General features: G+C 39.3%; 1 protein-coding gene across 6 annotated transcripts in view; it reads right to left on the bottom strand.

Annotated features, from left to right (window-relative positions):
• FTO (FTO alpha-ketoglutarate dependent dioxygenase) overlaps window positions 1-23,447 on the bottom strand; it is a 413,232-nt gene that overhangs the window by 275,106 nt on the left and 114,679 nt on the right. For 5 of the 6 annotated variants that reach the window (XM_032157363.1, XM_058440993.1, XM_058440995.1 and 2 more), the window contains one exon: window positions 13,734-14,361. In XM_032157363.1, the coding sequence (XP_032013254.1) occupies window positions 13,734-14,361 (628 nt within the window). Of the gene's footprint in view, window positions 1-13,703; window positions 14,362-23,447 lie in introns of all 6 variants that reach the window. The other variant, XM_032157362.1, reaches the window with a different exon arrangement.

Raw genomic sequence — 23,447 nt, 5'->3', positions numbered from 1 at the left:
GAGTAGATAAGACACAGACTATAAGACCCACAAAGCCAAAAGTACTTATTTCTGGACCTTTACAAAAAAAATTTGCCAACCCCTGTTCAAAAGTCTTGATATTTGTGATCTGATGTCTACTGCATATTTTAGTAAAGAAGTTGATGCTGCCTAAAATAACTATGATGTAATGTGACTAATACCTAATAATGTAACATGAGTAATGACAGCATACAATATAATAATTAATGTTAAATTAATTGATATCCAGATCACCTTAGCAAAAGAATATGATATAAAAATTATGTTTATATTTGTGATAACCCAAGACTTGGCTGCTTCATTTTAGGGGGGCACTAATGATTACAGATATAGCAAACAGCACAAGAAAAAAAAAGGAAATATTTTAGGAAGATTTTTCACATGTCCCTTTCTGGTCAAATCAACTATAACTTCTACCATTGAAGTCCACACAAAATGAAAAAGAAATAAAAAGGCCCAGGTGTGGTGGCTCACACCTGTAATCCCAGCACTTTGGGAGGCCGAGGCAGGTGGATCACGAGGTCAGGAGATTGAGACCATCCTGGCCAACATGGTGAAACCCCATCTCTACTAAAAATGCAAAAATTAGCTGGGTGTGGTGGCATGTGCCTGTAATCCCAGCTACTCAGGAGGCTGATGCAGGAGAATCGCTTGAACCCAGGAGGCGGAGGTTGCAGTGAGCCGAGATTGCGCCACTGCACTCCAACCTGGTGACATAGTGAGACTCCATCTCAAATAAATAAATAAATAAATAAATAAATAAATAGAAAACCAATTTAATGACTTCAAAAAAAATAATTTTCAAACTATAAGGAACAGTTTTTATGAAGTTTTAATGCCACTGCATGTGGACAGTCTAATAAGTGGGAATCTTTATAGGGTAACAGTCTGCTTGACTACTTTCCCTTCTAACTTTCATCCTGGTACTCAAGCTGGCATCAATAAAGACAATTAGAGACAATAATTGCAATTAGTCTTTCTTGATGTCTCCCAAAAATCCAACACCTTTGAAATCTGCTCAGTAAAATGATAGTTTCGTGAGAGTTTTTCCCTTCCTTAGGCTGTGTAGGGAGGAGGAAAGTTTTACATCTGATAAACTTTTATTGTTAAATATAGTGTTCTTACTTCTCAGTGAAATCAACTTGTAATTACCTATAGCAACTGTAACTGATTACTCTTGCCCCATGTTATTTTGGCAACAAGCAGAGGCAACAGGTTCTTACTTGCCTTTAAGCCTCAATAAAATTAGAAAGATTTTAAGTACCTCAGTGTGTTTGGTGCACTCCCAGCTCCCACTAACCAAACTGTTAAATAAGTAGAAGATGTGACAAAATACAAAAGACTGTTAAGTTTAAAAGTCAAGTTCAAATTGTCCAAAACTTCCCCCCAAAATTAACCCATTCAATGTTTTATGCCAGCTAGTTTTTGAGAAAAAATTCTATTTAATAAAGGACAAAATATTTTGTTTACATTTCTAATTATAACCACAGCTCTATAGGAAACAAAGACAGAAGCCAGAGTATGACAGTAGAGACTACAGTGATACTCGAATAAAATATATCACAAAAAATTCTGTACCATATTTAATAACATACATAATAGTGTATGTCAAGAACTTCCCTCATAGGTTCAGTACATATTCATCATCACCATACATTTAAATAGCCCTCTTTCTTTCTTTCTTTTTTTTTGAGACTAGAGTCTCGCTCTGTTGCCCAGGCTGGAGTGCAGTGTCGCGATCTTGGCTCACTGCAACCTCCACCTCCCAGGTCCAAGTGATTCTCCTGCCTCGCCTCCTGAGTGGTAGGGATTACAGGCATGTGCCACCACACTTGGCTCATTTTTTGTTAAAAATAGCCCTATTTCTTATTCTCTACTTTCTATTTCCTTAGCCAAGGGCTAAGATACAAAAGATTCTCAGCTTGGTGTGGTGGTTCACACTTGTAATCCCAGCACTTTGGGAGGCTGAGGCAGGCGGACCACTTAAAGTCAGGAATTCAAGACCAGCCTGGCCAACATGGTGAAATCCCATCTCTTCTAAAAATACAAAAATTAGCCGGGTGTGGTGGCACATGCCTGTAATCCCAGCTACTCGGGAGGCTGAGGCAGGAGAATCGCTTGGTGGTTGGTCTGTGTCGTTTGCAGTGAGCCTATATGGTGCCACGGCACTCTAGCCTGGGTAACCCCATCGGACAACATCTCAAAAAAAAAAAAAAAAAGATTCCCACTCTTGTGATTACTTCCTCTGTTTCTTTAACTCCACACCTAGAGGAGCTTTAAAAGGCTGGTCCCTTGCTATCCATGTCACAGATCTTGAGGCAGGAGAAACTCACAAGTTGTAGATGGCCAGCTGGTACCATGGAGTCTAATGATGCCTTATCTGTCCAGTGCTGATCTTTGACATTCCCACGTCTGGGACGGGAAATCCATTTTGTAGAATGAAAGGAGACAGAAGGCAAAAGGGGAAAGTGTGACATAGGGAAGACACATTCTAGGAGGGAAATGGCATGGTGTATGTATAAGAGCACAATCAATTCCCGGCTGCAAGAGTGTCACATGAATGACATGGACTTGCAAGAGAAGAGCCTGGAGAGGTGGGTGGAGACCAGGACATGGGTTTATGAACCATAGGAAAGAATCTAGACCTTACACTGAGGCTACCGACAGACACTAAAGCCTTTTTCACAAGTCAGATCTGTTTTCAGAATGATCTCTCTAGAAGGTACGAGCTTCTTCGTGCATAATTACTACACTTTTTCTAGACAGGTTCCCAACGTAGTAACAAATGGGCACTGTATAAGCCAGAGAGCATTTAGGAAACACAGCTGATGGACTACATCACTAGGAAAGAAAGGTTAGCCAAGGAGAAGCCTCCCTGCCAGAGTTCTAGAGTTTAGAAATGCTTTCCTTGATAGGCTGCAAGAAAAGCTTGCTGCTGACACAGCACATACTCCTTCTCAGCAACGGAGCAATGAATGGTCTGAAAAAATGGAGAATTTAGAAAAGTCTGAAGCGGTGGGGAAAAAAAAAAAACCTAATCATTCCCAGCTCAGAATCTATAACAAGAAGCTGCTCTCAGATGCCTCGAAACAAGCAATTCAAGACAAACGTAGTCCCTTGACACAGATAAATTGTAAAATTAATTATAAGTTTTCTAGGATTTCAGGTGAAATAGTGAAAACTCTTTACAGAAAAATCTAAAGCCCTTCAACATCAATCTGTCAGCTTTCAGATTAAGCATTTGGGGAAAAAATTTAAGATAAAAATATTCACAGTACAAAGGAGAACCTCATTACATCATGTTTCATGGACTTGGGAGAAAAATTGAAAGTATGAAAAGGAGAGAAAAACTGCTATGCGGGCCGTTAGATAAAGCTTCAAAATCACTATATTATCTGAAGTAAAATACAAACTCAGGTAAGGAAGCAGAGATACTTCTCAAACAATATTCTCCAAACCAGAGCTTCTAACAGTAGAGGTTTCAATTCCTTGGGCAACCTCAGGAAGGTATAAAGAGAGTTGTGGAGACTCACAGGAAACCCTTACATTGTAAATAACACAGAAACCAGAACTGAACTGCGTTAATCAAAAGAGGGTCATTATTTGTTCATCTAGCTTCAGGTAAAGCTTGATCCAGAGTTCAAAGTATACACCCAATACCCAGTTTCTCTCCTCCCCAAAGCTTAGGAAAAAGAGAGAGTGGCCAGAAAAGCTAGGGGCAGTCATTTGGCGGCCACAAGCTTTAGAATGCCCAAAAGAGGGAGGGAAAGAAATTTGAAACTGATCACATCATTACTGTTGGAACAAGGTCCACTTGAAGCCAGTGAGAACCCTGTTCTTAGGATGAAGTGAGACAATTCCTTACCTTTTTAAATTAAGCCTCTTTAGGTCTGGAATTATTATTTGCTATCTAAAAAATCCTACTACTAAACAGAGACTGCAGTTGCAGAAATCAAAGAGTTACTGAACAGTGGCCACAATGTAACTGAATAGTACAAACTCCTCAAGAACAACAAATACTTCACTGATTTGGGGCAAAAAATACTCATTTGCCACTATATGCAGATACAAAGAAGGATGAAGACACAAATTACATCTTTAAGGAGCTTACAAGTTTACAAGTCTAATTCAAACACACATAAAACTATTTATGGCCTTAGAAGTCAGGAGAGTGTTTACTGTTGTGGGGAAGCAGACACTAGAAGGCAGCACTTCTAGGATGCTGATATGTTTCATTTCTTGACCAGGGTGCTAGGTACACAGATATGTTTACTTTACGGCAATTTTTCAAGCTGTATGTTTATGACATATGTTATATTTCAATACTGAAAATTCAATAGACAGGTCAGGTGCAGTGGCTCATGCCTGTAATCTCAGCACTTTGGGAGGCTGAGGCGGGTGGATCACCTGAAGTCAGGAATTCGAGACCAGCCTGGCCAATATGGTGAAACCTTGTCTCTACTAAAAATACAAAAATTTGCTGGGCATGGTGGCCCGCGCCTGTAATCCCAGCTATTCAGGAGGCTGCGGCAGAAGAATAACTCGAACCTGGGAGGTGGAGGTTGCAGTGAACCGAGATTGTGCCATTGCACACCAGCCTGGGTAACAAGAGCAAAACTCCATCTCAAAAAAAAACAAAAAATCAATAGGTTGGAAGTTAAGAAAATCTCCCAGATATTAGACTAAAAAACAAACATAAAGATTGAAAATAAAGTAATAAACAAGAAAACTAGAGGAAGAGTCCAGAAAGTTAACTAAATCATATGCATTCCAAAGAGATGAGAAAACTGCAGAAGAAGAAATAACTAACAAAGCAATTCAAGAAAATGTCCAACAATTGAAGGGCATGATTGAAAGCCCTACACAATGACAGTAAAATGAGTGAAAAATATCACTGTGAAATTGTAAAACATTCAAAAAAAGATCCAACAAAAAAAGCGACATAAAAGCTGGAGAAAAATTCAGAACTCTTAACATGAACACTGTAAGATAAAAGACAGTAATGCAATGTCACTACGATTCTGAAAAAAATATTATTTCCTAACAAGGTTTTCATACTGGAAGAATCTACATATGCCAAGGTGGAATAAAGATGATTGAAGACATTTAAGGTCTTAAAAATTTACCTCCTAAGCATCCTTTCTGAAGAAAACATTGTAGGACATGCTCCACCAAAATAAGAAAACAGTCAGGAAAGAGGAAGGCCAGGATGCAGGAATGTGAGGAGTCCACAAAAGACAGAAGTAAAGGAATCCGCTGGATTACAATGAAGAGATCACGGAAGGGGATCCCCATGCATCAGGCATAGAACGCCAGATTGGAGCAGACGAGAAGATTCTGGAAGACAATGCTCCAAGAAAATGAAACGGACAGAATATCTGATGGTTCTGAAGCTCTTGAGAAGAGGAGATGTGGTAGATAGCAAGGGATTTAATTAGTCATAACTACACAGAAAACTATACAAATACGCAAAAAGCAAGACTACCATTAATGCAAGAAAAAAAGTTGAAAAGAAAAGGATAACAGATCACAGGTTCTGGAAGGCATTCTCATGTATATATATGATAACTATAAGGGCTGAATAGTGATATAATCAAAATTACAGTAAATCTATAATGGGAATCAGAAGCATGTACATGTGTAGGCAGGCAGGGAGAAAGAAGAGAGCTAAGTAAATCTTCACCTTCCATATCAGGAAGCCAATATATAATGTTCCAAACAATCTAAGTATGTTATCAACTACCAAAAGCATTACCTGAAAGAAAAGAGTAGAAATGATTGCCTGTGGAAAGGAAACTGGGAAGAAAAGGTGTAAAAACTCCTACTTTTTCTTCCTTAACAAATCTTATAAATATATTTGACTTGTAAAAATGATATGAATGAATAATTTTGATAAAAACTAAAAATAACACAGTATTGAATGCTTACTATGTGCTAATTACTGCTGTTATGTTCTTGGCACTTTACAAGTGTTTAATTCTCACAATCTTGAGGTGGATACAGCTCTGATCACTATTTTACAGATGAGAAAACTGAGTCACAAATAATTTAAGTAACTTGCTTAAGGTCCCATAGCTAATTAATACCAATATGAATGATGTCATTCAGTAGTATAGAATTTAAGTGCCTAATCAATGTTATGGACAGTAAAGTCTATTCCACTGTTCTCTGATCCCTTGCTCATCACATTAATATATCATTAAAAGTTCAGGCCAGGCGCGGTGGCTCATGCCTATAATCCCAGCACTTTGGGAGGCCGAGGCGGGTGGATCACAAGGTCAGGAGATCGAGACCATCCTGGCTAACACGGTGAAACCCCGTCTCTACTAAAAATACAAAAAATAAGCCAGGCGTGGTGGCGGGCACCTGTAGTCCCAGCTACTCGGGAGGCTGAGACAGGAGAATGGCGTGAACCCGGGAGGTGGAGCTTGCAGTGAGCCAAGATTGCGCCACTGCACTCCAGCCTGGGCAACAGAGCGAGACTCCATCTCAAAAAAAAAAAAAAAAAAAAAGTTCAGCTATCCTTGAAGAAAACATTCCAAGTCATTTATCTGATAAGGAATTAATATCTAGAATACATAAGGAACTCACAAAACTCAACAACTAAAAAACAGCCAAATTCAAAAATGGGCAAACAACTTGAATAGACGTGTCTCCAAAGAAGATATATAAATGGCTAAGAACATGAAAAGATGTTCAACATCATTAATCACTAGGAAAGTGCATATCAAAACCACAAGGAGATACCACTTCATACCCATTATGATGGCTGTTATCAAAAAACAGGGAACAGTAAGTGTTGGCATAGATGTGGAGGAATTAGAACCCTTGTGCATTGCCAGTGAGAATGTAAAACAGTTCAGTTGCTGTAGAAAACAGTATAGCAGTTCCTCAAAAATGTCAACATAGACCTATCATTTGATCCAGCAATCCTACACAAAAGTACATACACAAAAGTATATACACAAAAAAAGTATATACACAAAAGTACTGAAAGCAGAGACTCACACAGATATTTGTATACAGAGATATTTGTTCACAGCAACTTTATCCACCATAGCCAAAAGATGGCTATTATGAATAGCCGATGGATGAAACAATCAACAGAATGTGGTATATTCATACAATGGAATATTATTCATCTTTAAAAAGGAATTTAATTCTGATACATGCCATAAAATGGATGAATCTTGAGGACACTATGTTAAGTAAAATGATTGTATTAGTTCGTTTTCATGCTGCTCATAAAGACATCCGAAACTAGAAACAAAAAGAGGATTAACTGGACTTACAGTACCACATGGCTGGGAGGCCTCTGAATCATGGCAGGAGGCAAAAGGCACTTCTTACATGGCAGTGGCAAGAGAAAATGAGGACGAAGCAAAAGCAGAAACCCCTGATGAACCCACCAGATCTCGTGAGACTTACTCACTATCATGAGAATAACACGGGAAAGACCAGCCTCATGATTCAACCACTTCCTCCTTGGTCCCTCCCACAACATGTGGGAATTCTGGGAGATACAATTCAAGTTGATATTTGGCCAGGGACACAGCCAAACCATATCAATAATCTAGAGACAAAAGGTCAAATATTGTATGATTCCACTTATATGAGGTACCTAGAATAGTGAAATATAATACAGACAGAAAGCAGAACAGTGGTTACCAGGAAGTGGGGAAAGGAGAAATGGGGAGTAATTGTTTAAATGGGTACAGAGATTCAGTGTAGCATGATGCTTAATGCCACTCAACTGTACAGTTAATATGGTTATAATGCTTAATTTTATGTATATTTTATTGAAATAAAAAAGGATACAAGGGAATGAGCTACTGATACACATAACAACATGGATGAATCTCAAAATAACTATGCTAAGTTAAAGAATCGTGCACATATATAATTCTATCGGTTAAAATTCTAGAAAATGCCAACTCATCTAGTGACAGAAAACAAATCCAGGCTGACGCAGTGGCTCGCACCTGTAATTCCAGCTCTTTGGGAGGCTCAGCAAGGAGGATCTCTTCAGGCCAGGATTTCAAGACCAGCCTGGGAAACATATTGAGACCCAGTCTCCACAAACAAATAAAAAACAATAAAAAAAGAAAACATCTGTCAGGAAGAGGAATTGCAAAGGGGCACAAGGAAACTTCTGAAATAATGGGTATGTTCATTATCTTGATAGTGGGGATAGTTTCACAGGTGTGTTGAAACTTATAAACCTATAAATGTTCAATATGTATAGCTTATTGTACGTCAGTTATTCCCGAATAAAGCCATTCACAGAGGGGAGAAAATGTAGCCATTCTTACAGGCTTAGCCTTCTCTTGACAAATGGGAGACGCCACTGCTGGTCATCCTTTCTCACCGGTGCTGAAACACTGCCACTCTCTTTGTTGGTAAAAAGTTATAGGACTGTATTTACACATTTCTCCCCTGCTCTGCCTCTTCTAATCTAGACCATCATATCTCTAGTCTGGATTACTTTGGTAACCTCTGTGAGCTCTCCTGTTTCTGGTGTTGCTTCCCTTCTTCTACTCCTCAGTGGCTCCCCATCTCACTCCAAATCCAAACCTACTACTTTGTATTCTAACATGACAAAGCCCTATCTTCTGCCACCCATTTACTTGTCCCTTTGTCTTCATTTCGTTTCCTTTTCTCTCACTCTATTCCATCCACACTTGTTGCTTCTGAAACATCCCAATCATGTTCTATCTTCCCGCCTATGTGCTGCCCCTTCAAATTTCTCAGTGGTTCAATCTCTCCTTCCAATCTGCTCAAATGTTACCCCCTCAACAAGGCCTTGCCTGGCTCTCCTATCTAAAATTGTAAGATGATCCCTCACCCTTGTTACACAATCTACTTTTATTTTCTGTTTTCCCTTGCTAGAATGTGAGCTCGATGAGGGCAGGGATTTTTGTCTGTTTTGTTCACTGATACATGCTCAGCATCTAGACAACTGACTAGCAAATAGTAGACGCTTATTGTTAAATGAAAAAATAATTGCATAGGCATGAAAAAAATGTAACTTTGTAGATCAAATAAGTTTTTTCCCCCCTTTGGTCTTCTTGTGAGCCTTCTTGGCTCTTCATGGGAGACCTTATTGTTAAATGAATACATAACTGGCTGGTCACCCCAAAAAATGTGACATATAAGACCAAACAAGTTTTACTGAGCAGTATAAGTGATTTCAAAAATCATTGACAAGGCACAGCATGATACAATAAACAAAGCTAGGTCAAATAAGCTTTGAGATTTTAGACAGGGATGCTGGGAAGCTAAGATAACATTCCAGCGTTTTTATGAATACTCCAAAACTCCAAGCTGTAATTATAAACTAGCTTTTCATGGTCTCAGTGATGAGCTGAGAAATATAGAGCAAGTCATGTTAAAATAGAGATTCAAGAATTATGGGAACAAATTTCCATCCTTAAGGGGATGCAGTTTTTCCCAAATCAAAGACATGAATGGAAATCCTAGAATTCCAAGAACATTATTGCGAAGTCTCTACTTTCCAGCCTATCACATGCTCAACAGGAAACATGGATCGGTTTCTTCCTTTTGTGAGCCTTCCTGGGTTTTGGATACTTGTTTGTTTGTTTGTTTGTTTTGAGACGGAATCTCGCTCTGTCGCCCAGGCTGGAGTACAGTGGCACGATCTCAGCTCACTGCAACCTCTGCCTCCCAGGTTCAAGCAATTCTACTGCCTCAGCCTCCCGAGTAGCTGGGACTACAGGTGTGCACCACCACGCCCGGCTAATTTTTGTATTTCTAGTAGAGACAGGATTTCACCATGTTGGCCAGGCTGGTCTTGAACTCCTGACCTTGTGATCCACCTGCCTTGGCCTCCCAAAGTGCTGGGATTACAGTCGTGAGCCTCCGCACCCAGCTGCCTTCCTGGCTCTTTGTGGGAGGTCTGGAAAATAATGTCAAGAATATGCAATACTTGGCACTAGTTTAAAATCTTAAGAATTGCTTTTCTTTCTAGAAAGACAATTCCACAGAAAATGTTTCCTTCCAAACAAAGAAACAAAAATGATAGCCAATAGTTACTGTTGATCTAAGTGATGTTTCTGAAGGTGTTCCAGTCAAAGAACAAGGTGCTGGACCATATTAAACACTGGGTTTTTAATGCCTTCCCCGCTAAAGTTCATTTTTTATAGCTAGGAGTAACAAGCAATTGCCAGCAAAGCTGGAATAGGAAAATCAAATATTCTGCCTATTTACATATGGTTCCCTGAAGCCATTCCTGATTAAAAATTGTACCATTTCAATCTTCCTACTGGAGATATCTATTAACTAGAACGGCATGTGAAAGCCAATGAATTTAGTATATAATTACACGTATCCTATACAAATTACTTCTCAATGACCTCTACTCATGAAAATAAACCAAAGAGGGATGACTGGCTCATTATAAATCTACAGGAAGATTTCTCTGGGAAAAGGTATTGAGAGCAGAGTCTTGAAAGATCTTAAGCTTCAACTGAATTTAATTTCAGCAGGAAGCAATCACTTCTGTATCTGAATTCCCAATGCATTTTACGTGAACCTCTCCAGTGGCAAGGAACACTTTCCAACTTAAATCCCTGCTCTTGTCACTAAGTAGCAATGTGACCTTGGCCAAGCCACTTCCCTTCTCGGTGTTTTCATTTGTAAAATGAGAGGCTAGAATCAAGTGATTTCAAAAGTCTCTTTCAAACCTAATGTTTAATCATTTCATAATTATAATCACGAGCGCCCACCTAACCTCACCTATTACCTCAAAGTGAGAAAGCCATTGATTTACCTTTGGAGTTCCCATACTGTCTAGAACAGCTCATTGACAAACAAGTTCAAGGACACAGAAAAAAATACAATTCTCTGAAGTGTCCACTCTCTGTGACCTCCTTAAGCCCTTCTCAATCTCAACCAAGGTTTTAAACCAAATGATTCTCTTCAAGTCCACCTTTGCCATAGTTCTGGCATTCTGCCAAGGATTATAAGACCAGAAAACTAAACAGATATCACTTGTCACTTAGAAGACATGCGCCCACCACAGAGTTTCAAGGCACATGCTTTGTACACCATCTGACCCAGAGCCACATGCTTTGTACACCGTCTGACACACAGCCAGACACCTACAGAAAGGTTCTGTTTCATCAAATAAGATAATCTGATGCATTCCAATCATCTGAGAGTATATGCTAGAAAGCTACAGCAGACGTGGGTGAGAAGTAAAGCTGGAGAAAGGAAGACACCAGGACCTGCAAGAAAAAGCAAGTGGAACGTCCCCTTAACCTTTCCAGAAGGTGGACATTTTAAAAACCCAAGTCCCTGGCCGGGCACGGTGGCTCACACCTGTAATCTCAGCACTTTGGGAGACCGAGGCATGCAGATCACAAGGTCAGGAGTTCGAGACCAGCCTGGCTAGCATGGTGAAACCCCGTCTCTACTAAAATTACAAAAAATTAGCTGGGAGTAGTGGTGCATGCCTGTAATCCCAGCTATTCGGGAAGCTGAGGCAGGAGAATCACTTGAACCCAGGAGGCAGAGGTTGCAGTGAGTCGAGATCGTGCCACTGCACTCCAGCCTGGGAGATAGAGCAAGACTCTGTCTCAAAAAATTTAAAAAGTAAAATAATAAAATCCCTGAGATGGCTACACTGCTGGGATAAGAAACACCTGCTCATAACGCACATAGCCTTAGGTGTTAAGATTCTGAAGCCTGGATATTTGTGCTCAAATCCTAACTCTGCTAATTACTTGCTGCATCACCATGAACAAGTTAATCAACCTTCTGTGACTCAGTTTCCTCATCTGTAAAATGAGGATAGCAATAGTACTTCATTACTATTTTGTTCTTTGAATTGTTGGGAAGATAAAATGAGTTAATGCATGTAAAATGCTTATAACAGCACATAGCACATAGTAGGTGCTCAATAAATGAGCATTCCCAGTATTGCTATTATTATTAGATGGAATTCTGAGAATTCCTGGGTTTAAGAGAACAAAGGAGTTTGCACACCACTCTTACAGATTCAAATTCTACAGTTCCCTCGTTAAGTACCAACATTTCTATATTTATATGTAATTTATATTTGTATACTTTATCAGTCTTAATTACTCCTGAGCATAGAAACTATTCATTAGACATTTAAATTCCTTTCTGAAAGATATTCTAGGTTTCAAAAACTACTTGATCACCCACGCCGAAGGGAGTACAATAGGACTATTAAACTGGAGGGCTGAGAGTAACTGGGAGCACAAAGACATCTTTGTAGAGCTTTGTACTATCACATACCACTGCTTCAGGTTTGGAGAGTTGTCTCCTTAAGAAAGAAACTAACTCCATTGTTCGTTCACATCAGAGTTCTTGGATGTGATAGTTCTTAAATCCCTGGCAAGTCCTTATTAAAGATCAGAGGATCTCAGTTCTTTCCATTAGGACAGCATTAAATCCCTTCAAGCGATTTTCTTAGGTCAGCATCATTATTTGAGATGCCAGGGAAAGTGGTGAAATTTCCAAACGCTAAACTAGTTCCTTGTTTCAGACTGAAGACATAAGGTAAAGTTAGAAAAAATATTAGTAGTTCTGAGGAAATTTTTGAGACTGGGAAATTGTAAGAAATTTAAAGAGTACTTTAAAGATCTTTTTTTTCTTGAATCTCTTTTCCAAAACAGTCATTTTAGTAAACAAATAACAACAACAAACAAAAATCCAATCAAATAACTAGAGTTGTCAGAAAATAATGACCCTGGAAAGTTCCAGTCATTCCCTGATGGGATATCCAGAATTCTGGTTTTCCAAACATCTTCCAGTAAATCAGGCAGGAGAGCTGATACTATGTCTTGTATCCCTTTGCCAAATAATCAGGCACAAAAGAAAGTCAACAGAGTCATGCTCTCCTCAATCTGTTCAACTACCATTTTTGTAATTCTATTCTAAGGAAAAATGAGGGCCATAAACACAGAGAAACAATAAAAGAAGAAGAGAAATTTGGGTGGGCTACTAAGAGGTGGCCTATGATCTCTGTTTCAAGGGGATTATATATCAAAAAATGCAAGAACAAGTCTACCACAGCCACCCAACAAGGTCGAAAACTGCAGAATTGGGTAGAGGGCTAGGGAGTTTCCTGAAAATAGAGGACAGTCTGCTTACAAAACCTACCTCAACTGCTTCTGGCAAGGAAGGACAGTAGTTACAAACTATATGAAGCCAAGAACAAGCCCATATTTGACAAATCACACCCATCAAGATAGTGATGTCAACCATAATAAAATATTTTGGCAAGTCTGGAAATGTGCACCTGTGGGAACCTGGAAAGATTTGACAGATTTTTGTTTTCCCAGCTCTTTATCAGCAAGTTAATTATAGCAACTGTACAATCTCCTCTGAGATGTAGAGAAAGACAGTTGGCTGTATGAAACCAAGAGGCTGCTCTCCTGGGCACACGAGAGACAAATGACAGTAGTGCTTACGTGTGAAAATATTCTGAGTACAGTATAACAATAAGCCAGCTAGCATGGCTAGATGAGAAAGAGGCATATTCTGCAGACATACAGGTGTGACAAGACTAAAAAGGACACATGATACACACACACGCATGTGCATATACACATGCAAGCACACATACAAACATGTTCATGTATATGCATGTGTATCTCCAGAGCCTAAACAACTCGGGTCATATTATTACATACAGGGCTGCTTTTTCCAAGAGCAGACTGTACCTTCACAGCTATAACTGTACACTGCCACCGCTGACCTGTCCACCAGATTTTCATCATGATGCCAGCTCACTGCCATTTTCCCCATGCCAAAATAAGGTTCCTCTTTCAGGTATGGCATTTTCTGAGGATCCATGAAATTCAGCAAAGTTACGTTGTATGCTGCTCTGCTCTTAATGTCCACTTCATCTTGTCCATTGTAGGATGACCCCATCCCAACCCTGGGGAAATCTGCAGACATACACAATGGCACAGCATCCTCATTAGCCTTCTCTTTGGCAGCAAGTTCTTCCAAAGCCTGGATGGTTTCTATCTGCAGGTAGTCATTGAGCTTGAGGAAGGTCTCACAAGCAGCGGCTATTTCAGCCTCGGTGTGTTTTATATTAGACCCTTTCACTGGCCAGGGGACCGTAAAGAGCCTGGTGTTCAGGTACTTGTAGGTGCAGCCTGGATTACCAATGAGGATGCGAGATACCGGAGTGAGCAGATCTTTGCCTTGGATCCTAACCAGGTCCCGAAATAAGCAGCCATGCTTGTGCAGTGTGAGAAAGGCTTCTTGAACCTCTTTATGGAGCTCCTCAGATACACTGCTGGCTTCTCGGAGAATTAGTTTAGGATATTTCAGCTGCCACTAAAACAAAATCAAAGCAAAAACAGACGTTGATGTACAGTTATAACTGTATTATTTCCAAAGGTGTGTTTCTTTGTAAGCATTTGGGGAGTTGTGGGGGGACTACCTGGTGGTTATTTCTAAATAGGAGTCACATCTTCCTAGCCCAAAACAGAAAACCAAATAAAACAAATGTCATCAAACTCTGCACTCAAGATTTTAAGTTCAAGCTCAAATTACTAACATTCTTTAATAAAAAACAAAAAAATAATAATGTGGGTCCTGATACACCAGGATTACTCTGTGACCACTTTTTCTCACCCTAAATCTCAACACCATTTTATTAACTGCTTATTATCTAAAATATTTATTAAGTGCGTACTATGTACCAGGTACTGTTGTAAGCTATTTGTGTGCATTAGCTCATTTTAACTCTATGCATAGCATTATTATCTCCAGTTTATAGATGAGACCACTGAAACACAGAGACATTAATTTGACCAAAGACATTAATTTGCCCAAAGTCACACAGCTGGCAAATATTGGAGCTGGAATTTAAAGCCCCTGGACACCAACCCCTGGCTTCCAGGGCATGAGTTCTTAACCACGAGAATGCATTATCTCTCAATAAATGACAAACTGGTTTCTGCTTAACACTTTCACAAAAAGAGAACCCACTTCTCTTCAGGAGTTAGACATTAAGTTCCATGAACACAAAAGCCATGGCAATTTTGCTCATGACTATAATACGAGTGTCCAGAATTTACTCAGTAAATGGTAAAAGAATGAATAAATGGATTCGTGGATGGATGAATGAGGTGTTACTACCTTGCAATTCTAGAAAGTTCTAATAATTCTACTGGTGTCACTGCAGGAGAGCCAATTCCCTCCCCTAATACAGAAATACATGGAATGATTAATGTAGGTTAGAGCTGCATTAGCTTTTCGGCTACCACTTTCCTTAGAACTTGGCATGTGAATCGGTGTCAGGCTGGGTTTCCTGATTCTGTATAATGCAACTGATTTATTTGTAACCAAATCACGGGATTTTACATTTACCTCTGTAACGTTTGATCTGATTTGTCCCTTCCTAGTTTTAGGCTGTCTTGAAGAAAGAGTCAGACATGATCAACACATTAACCTGTCCTCCCTGTATTGTGCTGCCCACCATTGTTAAGATACCTTCCTTCTCTGTCTTCATTCAGTAATTACCATTCATATGATAGACAGGGCAACACCAGTATTCTTCCATACATTTTTTTTCATGCAACATCTGTTTATTGAGCACCTACCACCAGATGGAAATAAGGTCCCTGCTCTCACAAAGCTTTCTACCAAATCAAGTAAATAAATAAAGAAAAGCAACCCCAAACTGTGTTAAGCACTAAGACAGAAACAAACCAGTAGGAAATCTTATTAGAGCAGGAAGAATTTTCTAAGGAGACGGGATTTAAGGTGAGATCTTCAGGAAAAGAAGGCACCAGAAACATGACAAGCCAGAGCAAGTGCTTCCCCGAAAGACAGACCAAAGAAGCCAAAGGCATTCAGGAAAAAGACCAACCTATTCTAGGGACAAAAAAAGGCTTGTTTTACCAGAGCACAAGAGCCAAAGACAGAGTGACATGCGACGAGGAGGCAGAGGAAGGCGGAGGCCAGATCACACACAGCCTTAGAGGTCATGGTAAGGAATCTGGAGCTAACTCTAGATGCACTGGAGGATGTAGAAGGGAGAAAAATAACTTGATTTACATCTTAAACAAATGCTCCTAGTTATAATATCAGGCACGGATTGGAAAGAGGCACAGTTGAGCGTGGAATGTGCTATTACCATCATCTGGAAGAAAAGTGATGATGGTCTGGACTAAAATAGAGACAGAGATAAGTGGACAGATGAAATACATACGTTGTAGGTAGAACAAAAGGATGTGCTTATGAATTAGATGTAAGGGATAAAAAAAGATAGAAGTCTTTTGGGGTTTTTTGGGTTTTGTTGAGACGGCATTTCGCTCTTGTTGCCCAGGCTAGAGTGCAATGGCACGATCTTGGCTCACTGCAACCTCCGCCTCCTGGGTTCAAGTGATTCTCCTGCCTCAGCCTCCCGAGTAGCTGAGATTACAGGCATGTGCCACCACACCTGGCTAATTTTGTATTTTTAGTAGAGACAGGTTTTCTCCCTGTTGCTCAGGATAGAAGTTAAGAATACATTCCAGATTTCTGGATTTAACAACTAAATAAACAATTTACTATTTTGTGAAATAAGGAAAACTGAGGCAAAAGAGAAATAGTAGAAAGAAGAAAAGCGGGAAATGAAGAGTTCACTCTGGAGCTGCAGCCTTGAAGATACCTATGAAACCTCCAGGTGAAAATATGGTGGGTGGGGGGAGGGGAATTGGATGTACACATCTGGAGCTCAGAAGAGAAAGCAGGGCAGAGGAACGCAATGTGGGAGTGATCAGCACACAGCTTGGTTTTAAAGGCCTAGAAATGAATGAGATCACCTAGGGAAACAGTACAAATGTCAAAAGGAGACCAAATCTATTTCCTGAGTCGCAGCAGAAGCCTCAACAAAGGAGAACCAGCAGAGTGTATTAACGCAGAAGCTAAAAGAGGAGAGCATTTCTAGAAGGATAGGGTAGTCAACTATGTCACCTGACACTGAGAGGCCAAGTGAGATGAGGACAGATGATCCAGTAGATTTGGCAGCATGGAAATCACTGATGGCAATGACAAGAGCAATCTCAGTAGAGTGCTGGGGGTGGAAGTCAGATTGGAGTAGGCGAAGATGGAATGAAAGAGGAGGAAGTAAGATGGCATGTAGAGATGTCTCTGAATGGTTCTGCTATGAAAGGGAGTAGAAAAATGGAGCTTTTGATAAAGAAGACGGCTAGACTAAGGGACAATCTCTAATGATGGAAGACGCTAGAGAACACCAGAGTTTCTCAGTACATTCATGAGAATGATACAAGAGAAAGAGGCTGATGATGCAGAGAGAGTGAATAACCAAAGAAGTCGAGACCTTGAGTGTCTAGAGCAGTAGCCCCCAAGTCAGGTATGCAGGGATTTGTAAGGCAATCTGGTAGAGTGGTGGGGCACAGGGGAGAGGTAGAATTGCTTTATTTGTAATATAAAATGAAAGAACTCAAGCATTATTAAAATATGTATGCATATATATATACACACATATACATACAAATAGGTTTAATATGATTATTATTATAAAACAGACACAAGTACATGAGTACTACCACCAGCACACTACCGGTGGTGTGCTGGAGTCAGTCCACACTGGCTCATCAGAGCCCATTGTGTACATCTCTTTCCAACTGCACATTCAGTAACACCATGACAGTGGCTTGAAACTGTCCACAGTGAGAGTATTTACACTGCGGAAATCAAAAAACACTAAAAATCAAGGCTGGTTCTTTCTCCCTACAGGCCACTTGTTAAACATTTTCTAGGACGTCACAGTATGTGCTTATCTACTGATAAGAGTATGTGATCAAAAATATTTGGATAGGAGAGCAGATACTTCTTATATTGGAATAGGCTAGAAGGAGAAAGAAGGTATGAATTCAGATAGGATGATAAATGTAATAACAGTAGGCAGATGAGTACGTTCTAGGGTTTCTTTTGGAGGGGTGGTAGTTAGAGAACGCTCTGACTTTCTCATTGAAGTTAAGGTGAATCACTAGCTAAGAATGTATGCTGGTCATTACAGTTGTTTGCCAAATAGTTCTGGATTCCTCCTCTGCCACCCAGCTTTTTGGGCCCAGTGTAAAATTACACTTCCTTGTCCCCTCATGATGGATGAAACATGGGATTACTTCTGTCCAGTGAAAAATGATGGCCATCCCTTCCAGCCTGGAACATGTCATTGTCACTGCAAGACCCTCCAGCATACTCTGCACCCCTCTGCTACAGCAACCAGCTGGTGGCTGCTTGGATCTCTGAACTACTTTAATGGGTAGTGACTCTGTGCCAACCCACAAATGATACATAAAATGGACAAGAAATATTATTGTGCGGAGCCACTGAGATTTGAGAGTTATCAGTTACTATAGCATAATCTAGCCTGTTCTGACTGAGGCAGAGTGCAGGAGATATTATAGAAGACATGCAGAAAGTGGGAGGAAGTATGCAGAAGAAAAATGAATGAGTCAAGCCTGAATGTGAAAAAATGACTTTACTAGGTAAGTGTGGTAGGACTGCCCTGCTTCTCAAAATGCCTATCTGAGGTGTTGACCATGAATTGAAAGTGACAAAGAGAGGAGTCATGTGGCATACCACTATGGACTGTCATTGAGATTGTCAGAGATCCATTAAGGATTGAGTTTCCATATTTTAGTTATCTCCATTGGAAAACAGAAACAGTGATATCGTACTTTCTATTTACATGGCTTATGAAGAAAACAATGCAATCCTGTAGGCAGAGAGCAAATATTCTGAAGCCATGAGCAGCAACTCTAATTCTATCACTATACTAGCTACTTTCTAAGCAAGTCCCTGAGGTCCCAGTATACTCAAAGCAATGATGAAGAAGTGATGAAAAAGGTAATTTCTTCACACTGTCTTAACACCTCCAGTACTCTCTGAATGGTCCTTAGTATAAAATAATACAGAAGAGTATGGTAATTCCCAAGAACTCTGTTTCTGAACACACTCCCCTCTGGGACTAAGAAAGGAATATTGAAAATAATGCACTCATATGCACAAACGCCTGCCTGCCCCCCATTAAAATCTTGCTGACCTTGTTCAACATACACTGGGTCTCAACATTGTATAAGATATATTTAATATGGGGAAATTATAACCCTATGGACCAGGAAAACCATATAACCACACAAATATCATCTGTAAATACTTTGACATAAAAAAGAGCATAAAAAGAAAATAATGGCATGGGAAAATATTCCATTTTTTTCCCACTCAGATCATGTCCCTTTTCTCTCTGACCATATGTGCTTCTATTCCTGCAGTCCTCAAGTGTCCAGCTCTTAAATACTTCCGTCAGCCTCCTCCCCCAACTCCACACCTGGGTGGCCCTTCCCATCCCTGGGTTATTTTCTCATAGAAACCTTTCCTGAATCTCCACCCTCAAATAGGTGCCCTCTGTTATCACTCCACACACTTTACTTCTCTTTCATAGCACTTATCTATTTGTAACTATATTTATTTAAACTATTATTGGTTTAATAATCTGTCCTGCAAGATCACAAGCTCCTAAAAGAAGATCGCACTAGTGGCCTGGAGTGGTGGCTTACACCTGTAATCCCAGCACTTCGGGAGGCCGAGGCAGGTGGACCATCTGATGTCAAGAGCTCGAGACCAGCCTGGCCAACAAGGTAAAATCCTGTTTCTACTAAAAATACAAAAATTAGCTGGGCGTGGTGGCGGGCATCTGTAATCCCAGCTACTTAGGAGGCTGAAGCAGGAGAATCACCTGAGCCCGGGAGGTAGAGGTTACAGTGAGCCGAGATCATACCACTGCACTCCAGCCTGGGTGACAGAGCGAGACTCTGTCTCAAAAAAAAAGAAGAAAATAGCATTAGTACCTGTTACAGCCACAGCACTTGGTTCCACATAAGTGCTCAAGACTCATTTCTAAGAATAAAAGCTTTAAAAGACTGAAGCAGATGAGTGGAGATCTTGGCTGGGGTAGGAAAGAAAACTAAATGTAAAGAGGCATGAGAGATCTTTCTGGGGTGCTAAAAATGTTTTAAAACTACTGTGATGATGGTTGTACGCCTCTGGAAATTTAGCAAAAATCACTGAATTGTACAATTTTAAAAGGTGCATTTTATGGTATGTAAATTATACACATATACAGTTAATCAATAAACTTTGAAAAAGAAGATTGATAGATGTGAATATCTGAAAATTTAAATTTTTGTAAAAAATAAATCATAAAATTAAAAGGCAAACAAACTGGAAAAAAAAGTACAACCTATATGGCGAGAATGCAGAACCATTAAAAATTTAAATACACATGCACACACACATTCACAAGCAAATTAATAGAGAAGCCTCTTAGCACATAAAAAAGTTAACTGCCTGGGCATGGTGGCTCACACCTGTAATCCCAGCACTTTGGGAAGCTCAGGAGGGTGTATTGCTTGAGCTGACGAGCTCGAGACTAGCCTGGGCAACAAGGTGAAACACCCTCTCTACTAACAATACAAAAAAATTAGCCAGGTGTGAGGTGGCACGCACCTGTGGTCCCAGCTACTTGGGGGGCTGAGGTGGAAGGATGGCTTTAGCCCAGGAAGTGGAAGCTGAAGTGAGCCTAAGCCTGGGCCACAGAGTGAGACCTCATCTCAGAGATAGATAAATAAATAAATATTAACTGTATCAAAGTTGGAAAATATATAATTTGTATTAAATTATACTTAAATTAGTTACTGTCTATCAAATTTGCATTAAAACATTTTATAATAGTAATACATATTGTTGATAATGGCAAAATTCAATATTCTCATAGCGTGCAATTAGGAATGCAAATTATTACAACATTGCTTAAGGCCAATTGCACAAGATCTATCAGAACCTAAATATGCCCATATCTTTTCATGCAGTTTTTCTACTTTTAGGAATTTATCATAAGGAAATTATTAAACACACCAAGATTATAAGAATATTCATCACACTGCTATTGATAATAATTAAAAACTGAAAACCACCAAAATGCCCAAGAAGGGATTAGGAGGGAAAATGGTACAACCACGTGATGGAATATTAAAGTAACAAACTTAACTGTTTGAAAGTCAGGAGGAAACTATAGTCATAGAAGAAATTAGTAACAAGATAGACAAGAGAATCTCAGTTTCATTAAAAGAAAAACAGTACATATGTAAAGGCTCACAGAAATAAAAAAAAATTGGAGAAAAAGATAGCCAAGTTTATGGTGGTTATCCCTGAGTAATGTACTTGAGCATCATTTTGATTTTCTTCTTTAGACATCTATATTATTTTCAAATTTCCCAAAATAAATGTAAAATATTTTTAATCAGAAAAACCAGAGTGAAGATGCTGCACTAAAAAAATTCTTAATTTTCATGACATTTCTTATATTTGCCAAGAGATTCTTTCTGATGGCTCTAAATGGTCAAAAATCTTCAAGAGAACTTCTGGTACTATTTAAATCTGTTGTTCAAGACTGAGGAATTTTCAGTCTACCACAGTGAAAACAAATAATAATAACTGGCTAATTTTGTCACTATCTCAAAGAAAATGTAAGAGAAAAAAATCCCAACCTAAATGCCCTCTTTTATTGTTTATAAAGTAATTAAATCAGTGCCCGACACATAAACATACTATGTAACATTTGTTCAATTTTTCTTTAAAAAAAAAAAAAAAGAACAAGTAACCTTGGAGAAGAAGTGAACATTAAGTAATTTAATATTAATTCATTCTGTCAAACAAATAAGTTCACTTTCCATTTTGGACAGGTACATGTAGAACATCAGATATCACACAATAATTTGGAACAGCTGTTGGCAGATTTTCAAATATGCTAGGCTTTTTTTCATTTAATCCCATTAGAGTTTTTTCCAATGAGTATGCAGTCATGAAATTTATATTAGCAGTTGTCTGGTCACATACTCTATTTCTTGAGATTCACAAATGATCCTGTGGCATAAATGATGATTATATAGTTTAATAAGTATTTGGAAAGGTATTTTAGATATAAAATACCAGCATGCCAGGCCTTTGTCAACGGCTGAAAGATGTGGAAAGCTAAGCTCTCTGGAGATCAGGCTTCATTTTCTGTCTATTTTAAGCCATTATATAAAAATTCTACCTTTTCCTCCCATATCAAGAGATGCTTCTGAAAGATTTCATCACACAGGGAAGTCAGACATGGTTTTTAAACAAGTAAGATACCAGTTTACCAGAGGCTCACTTAAATGAAGCCCAGTGGAACTCAACCTTGGGTAGAGAGAAAAAAAAATTTAAATATTCAAGTAACTTGGGAAATGCCCTTCCCTTAAAAGTACTAGAATATTCTGATTTTAGAGGAGCGTATTTCTAATATAGCTGTTAATAGATTTTGCTCCTAACACTTTCTATTTTGCACTCAGCGATTTGCACCCTATCACTCATTTTCTATATAATTTTTGTTGTAAAATGCTTGCGACTTGACAGCCATTCGATGACTAATGGGCTAAACACTCACCTGACCCAGACCTTGTCTGCATGATGTAAACTAGAGCTCCAGAAGGGATACACTTCTGGAGTCACTGTTCAGACTCTGTCACAGCTATTAGAAGACTTGAGGTAACATTAGCTTTGCTATAAAATGACACAGAGATCCTCGTTCATTCATTCATTCATTCAATACTTCATTTCATTTTGTTTATTTAACATTTCTCAAATACTTCCTATGTACCAGGCACTGTATAAAGTGCCAGACATACAAGGATTAAAAGAAGACAGGTCCTATTTGACAGCATCTCATAATTTAACAGTATAGACCAAAATGGAAACCAAAAGAGAAGAATGTCCTACAATAGAAGTGTGAATATACTGCTATGGGAGCGGGGAATAATTAGGAAGGAAAAGCTGGAAAACCCTTAGGTACTGAATACATATGTATTGAGCACATACTATTTGCAAAGCACTTAGGTGCTGAGAATATGGAAGAGAGCGGAATGTCTATTTTCTCTCTAGAAGCTCATGTCCTAGTAAGGTGAGCCAGACAATAAGCATATAAATCAGTAAAATATATAGTATTTTAGATGATGATAAGTCTACAGGGAAAAATAAAGCCGAGAAAGTGGGATAGGGAGTGCTGGGGTAAGTATGCCTACTTTACACAGGGTGGTAAGGGAAGGCCTCTAGATACAGTGACCTCAGAGCAGAAGAAAGCAAGAAATAAGGATACAATCTCTGCAGATGCCTGGGGGGATGAGAGAGTTCCAGGTTGAGGGAACATTCAGTGCAAAGGCCTTGGGGCAGGAGTGAGCTTGGTTTATTCCAGGAAGAGTAAAGTGCCAGAATAGGAAGAAAAGTGTGAAGGGGGTGGGGAGTGGGCAGGGGCAGGAAATGAGGTGAGGGAAGCAGTTAGGAACCCAAGCATGTAGAGCTTTGTGGGTGCATGTCAGGTCCTG

The sequence above is a fragment of the Hylobates moloch genome, unplaced genomic scaffold (assembly GCF_009828535.3).
Source record: "Hylobates moloch isolate HMO894 unplaced genomic scaffold, HMol_V3 SCAFFOLD_6, whole genome shotgun sequence".
Lineage (NCBI taxonomy): Eukaryota > Metazoa > Chordata > Mammalia > Primates > Hylobatidae > Hylobates > Hylobates moloch.
Note: the sequence above shows the minus strand (reverse complement) of the source record. Positions and strands in the feature narration are given on the sequence as shown.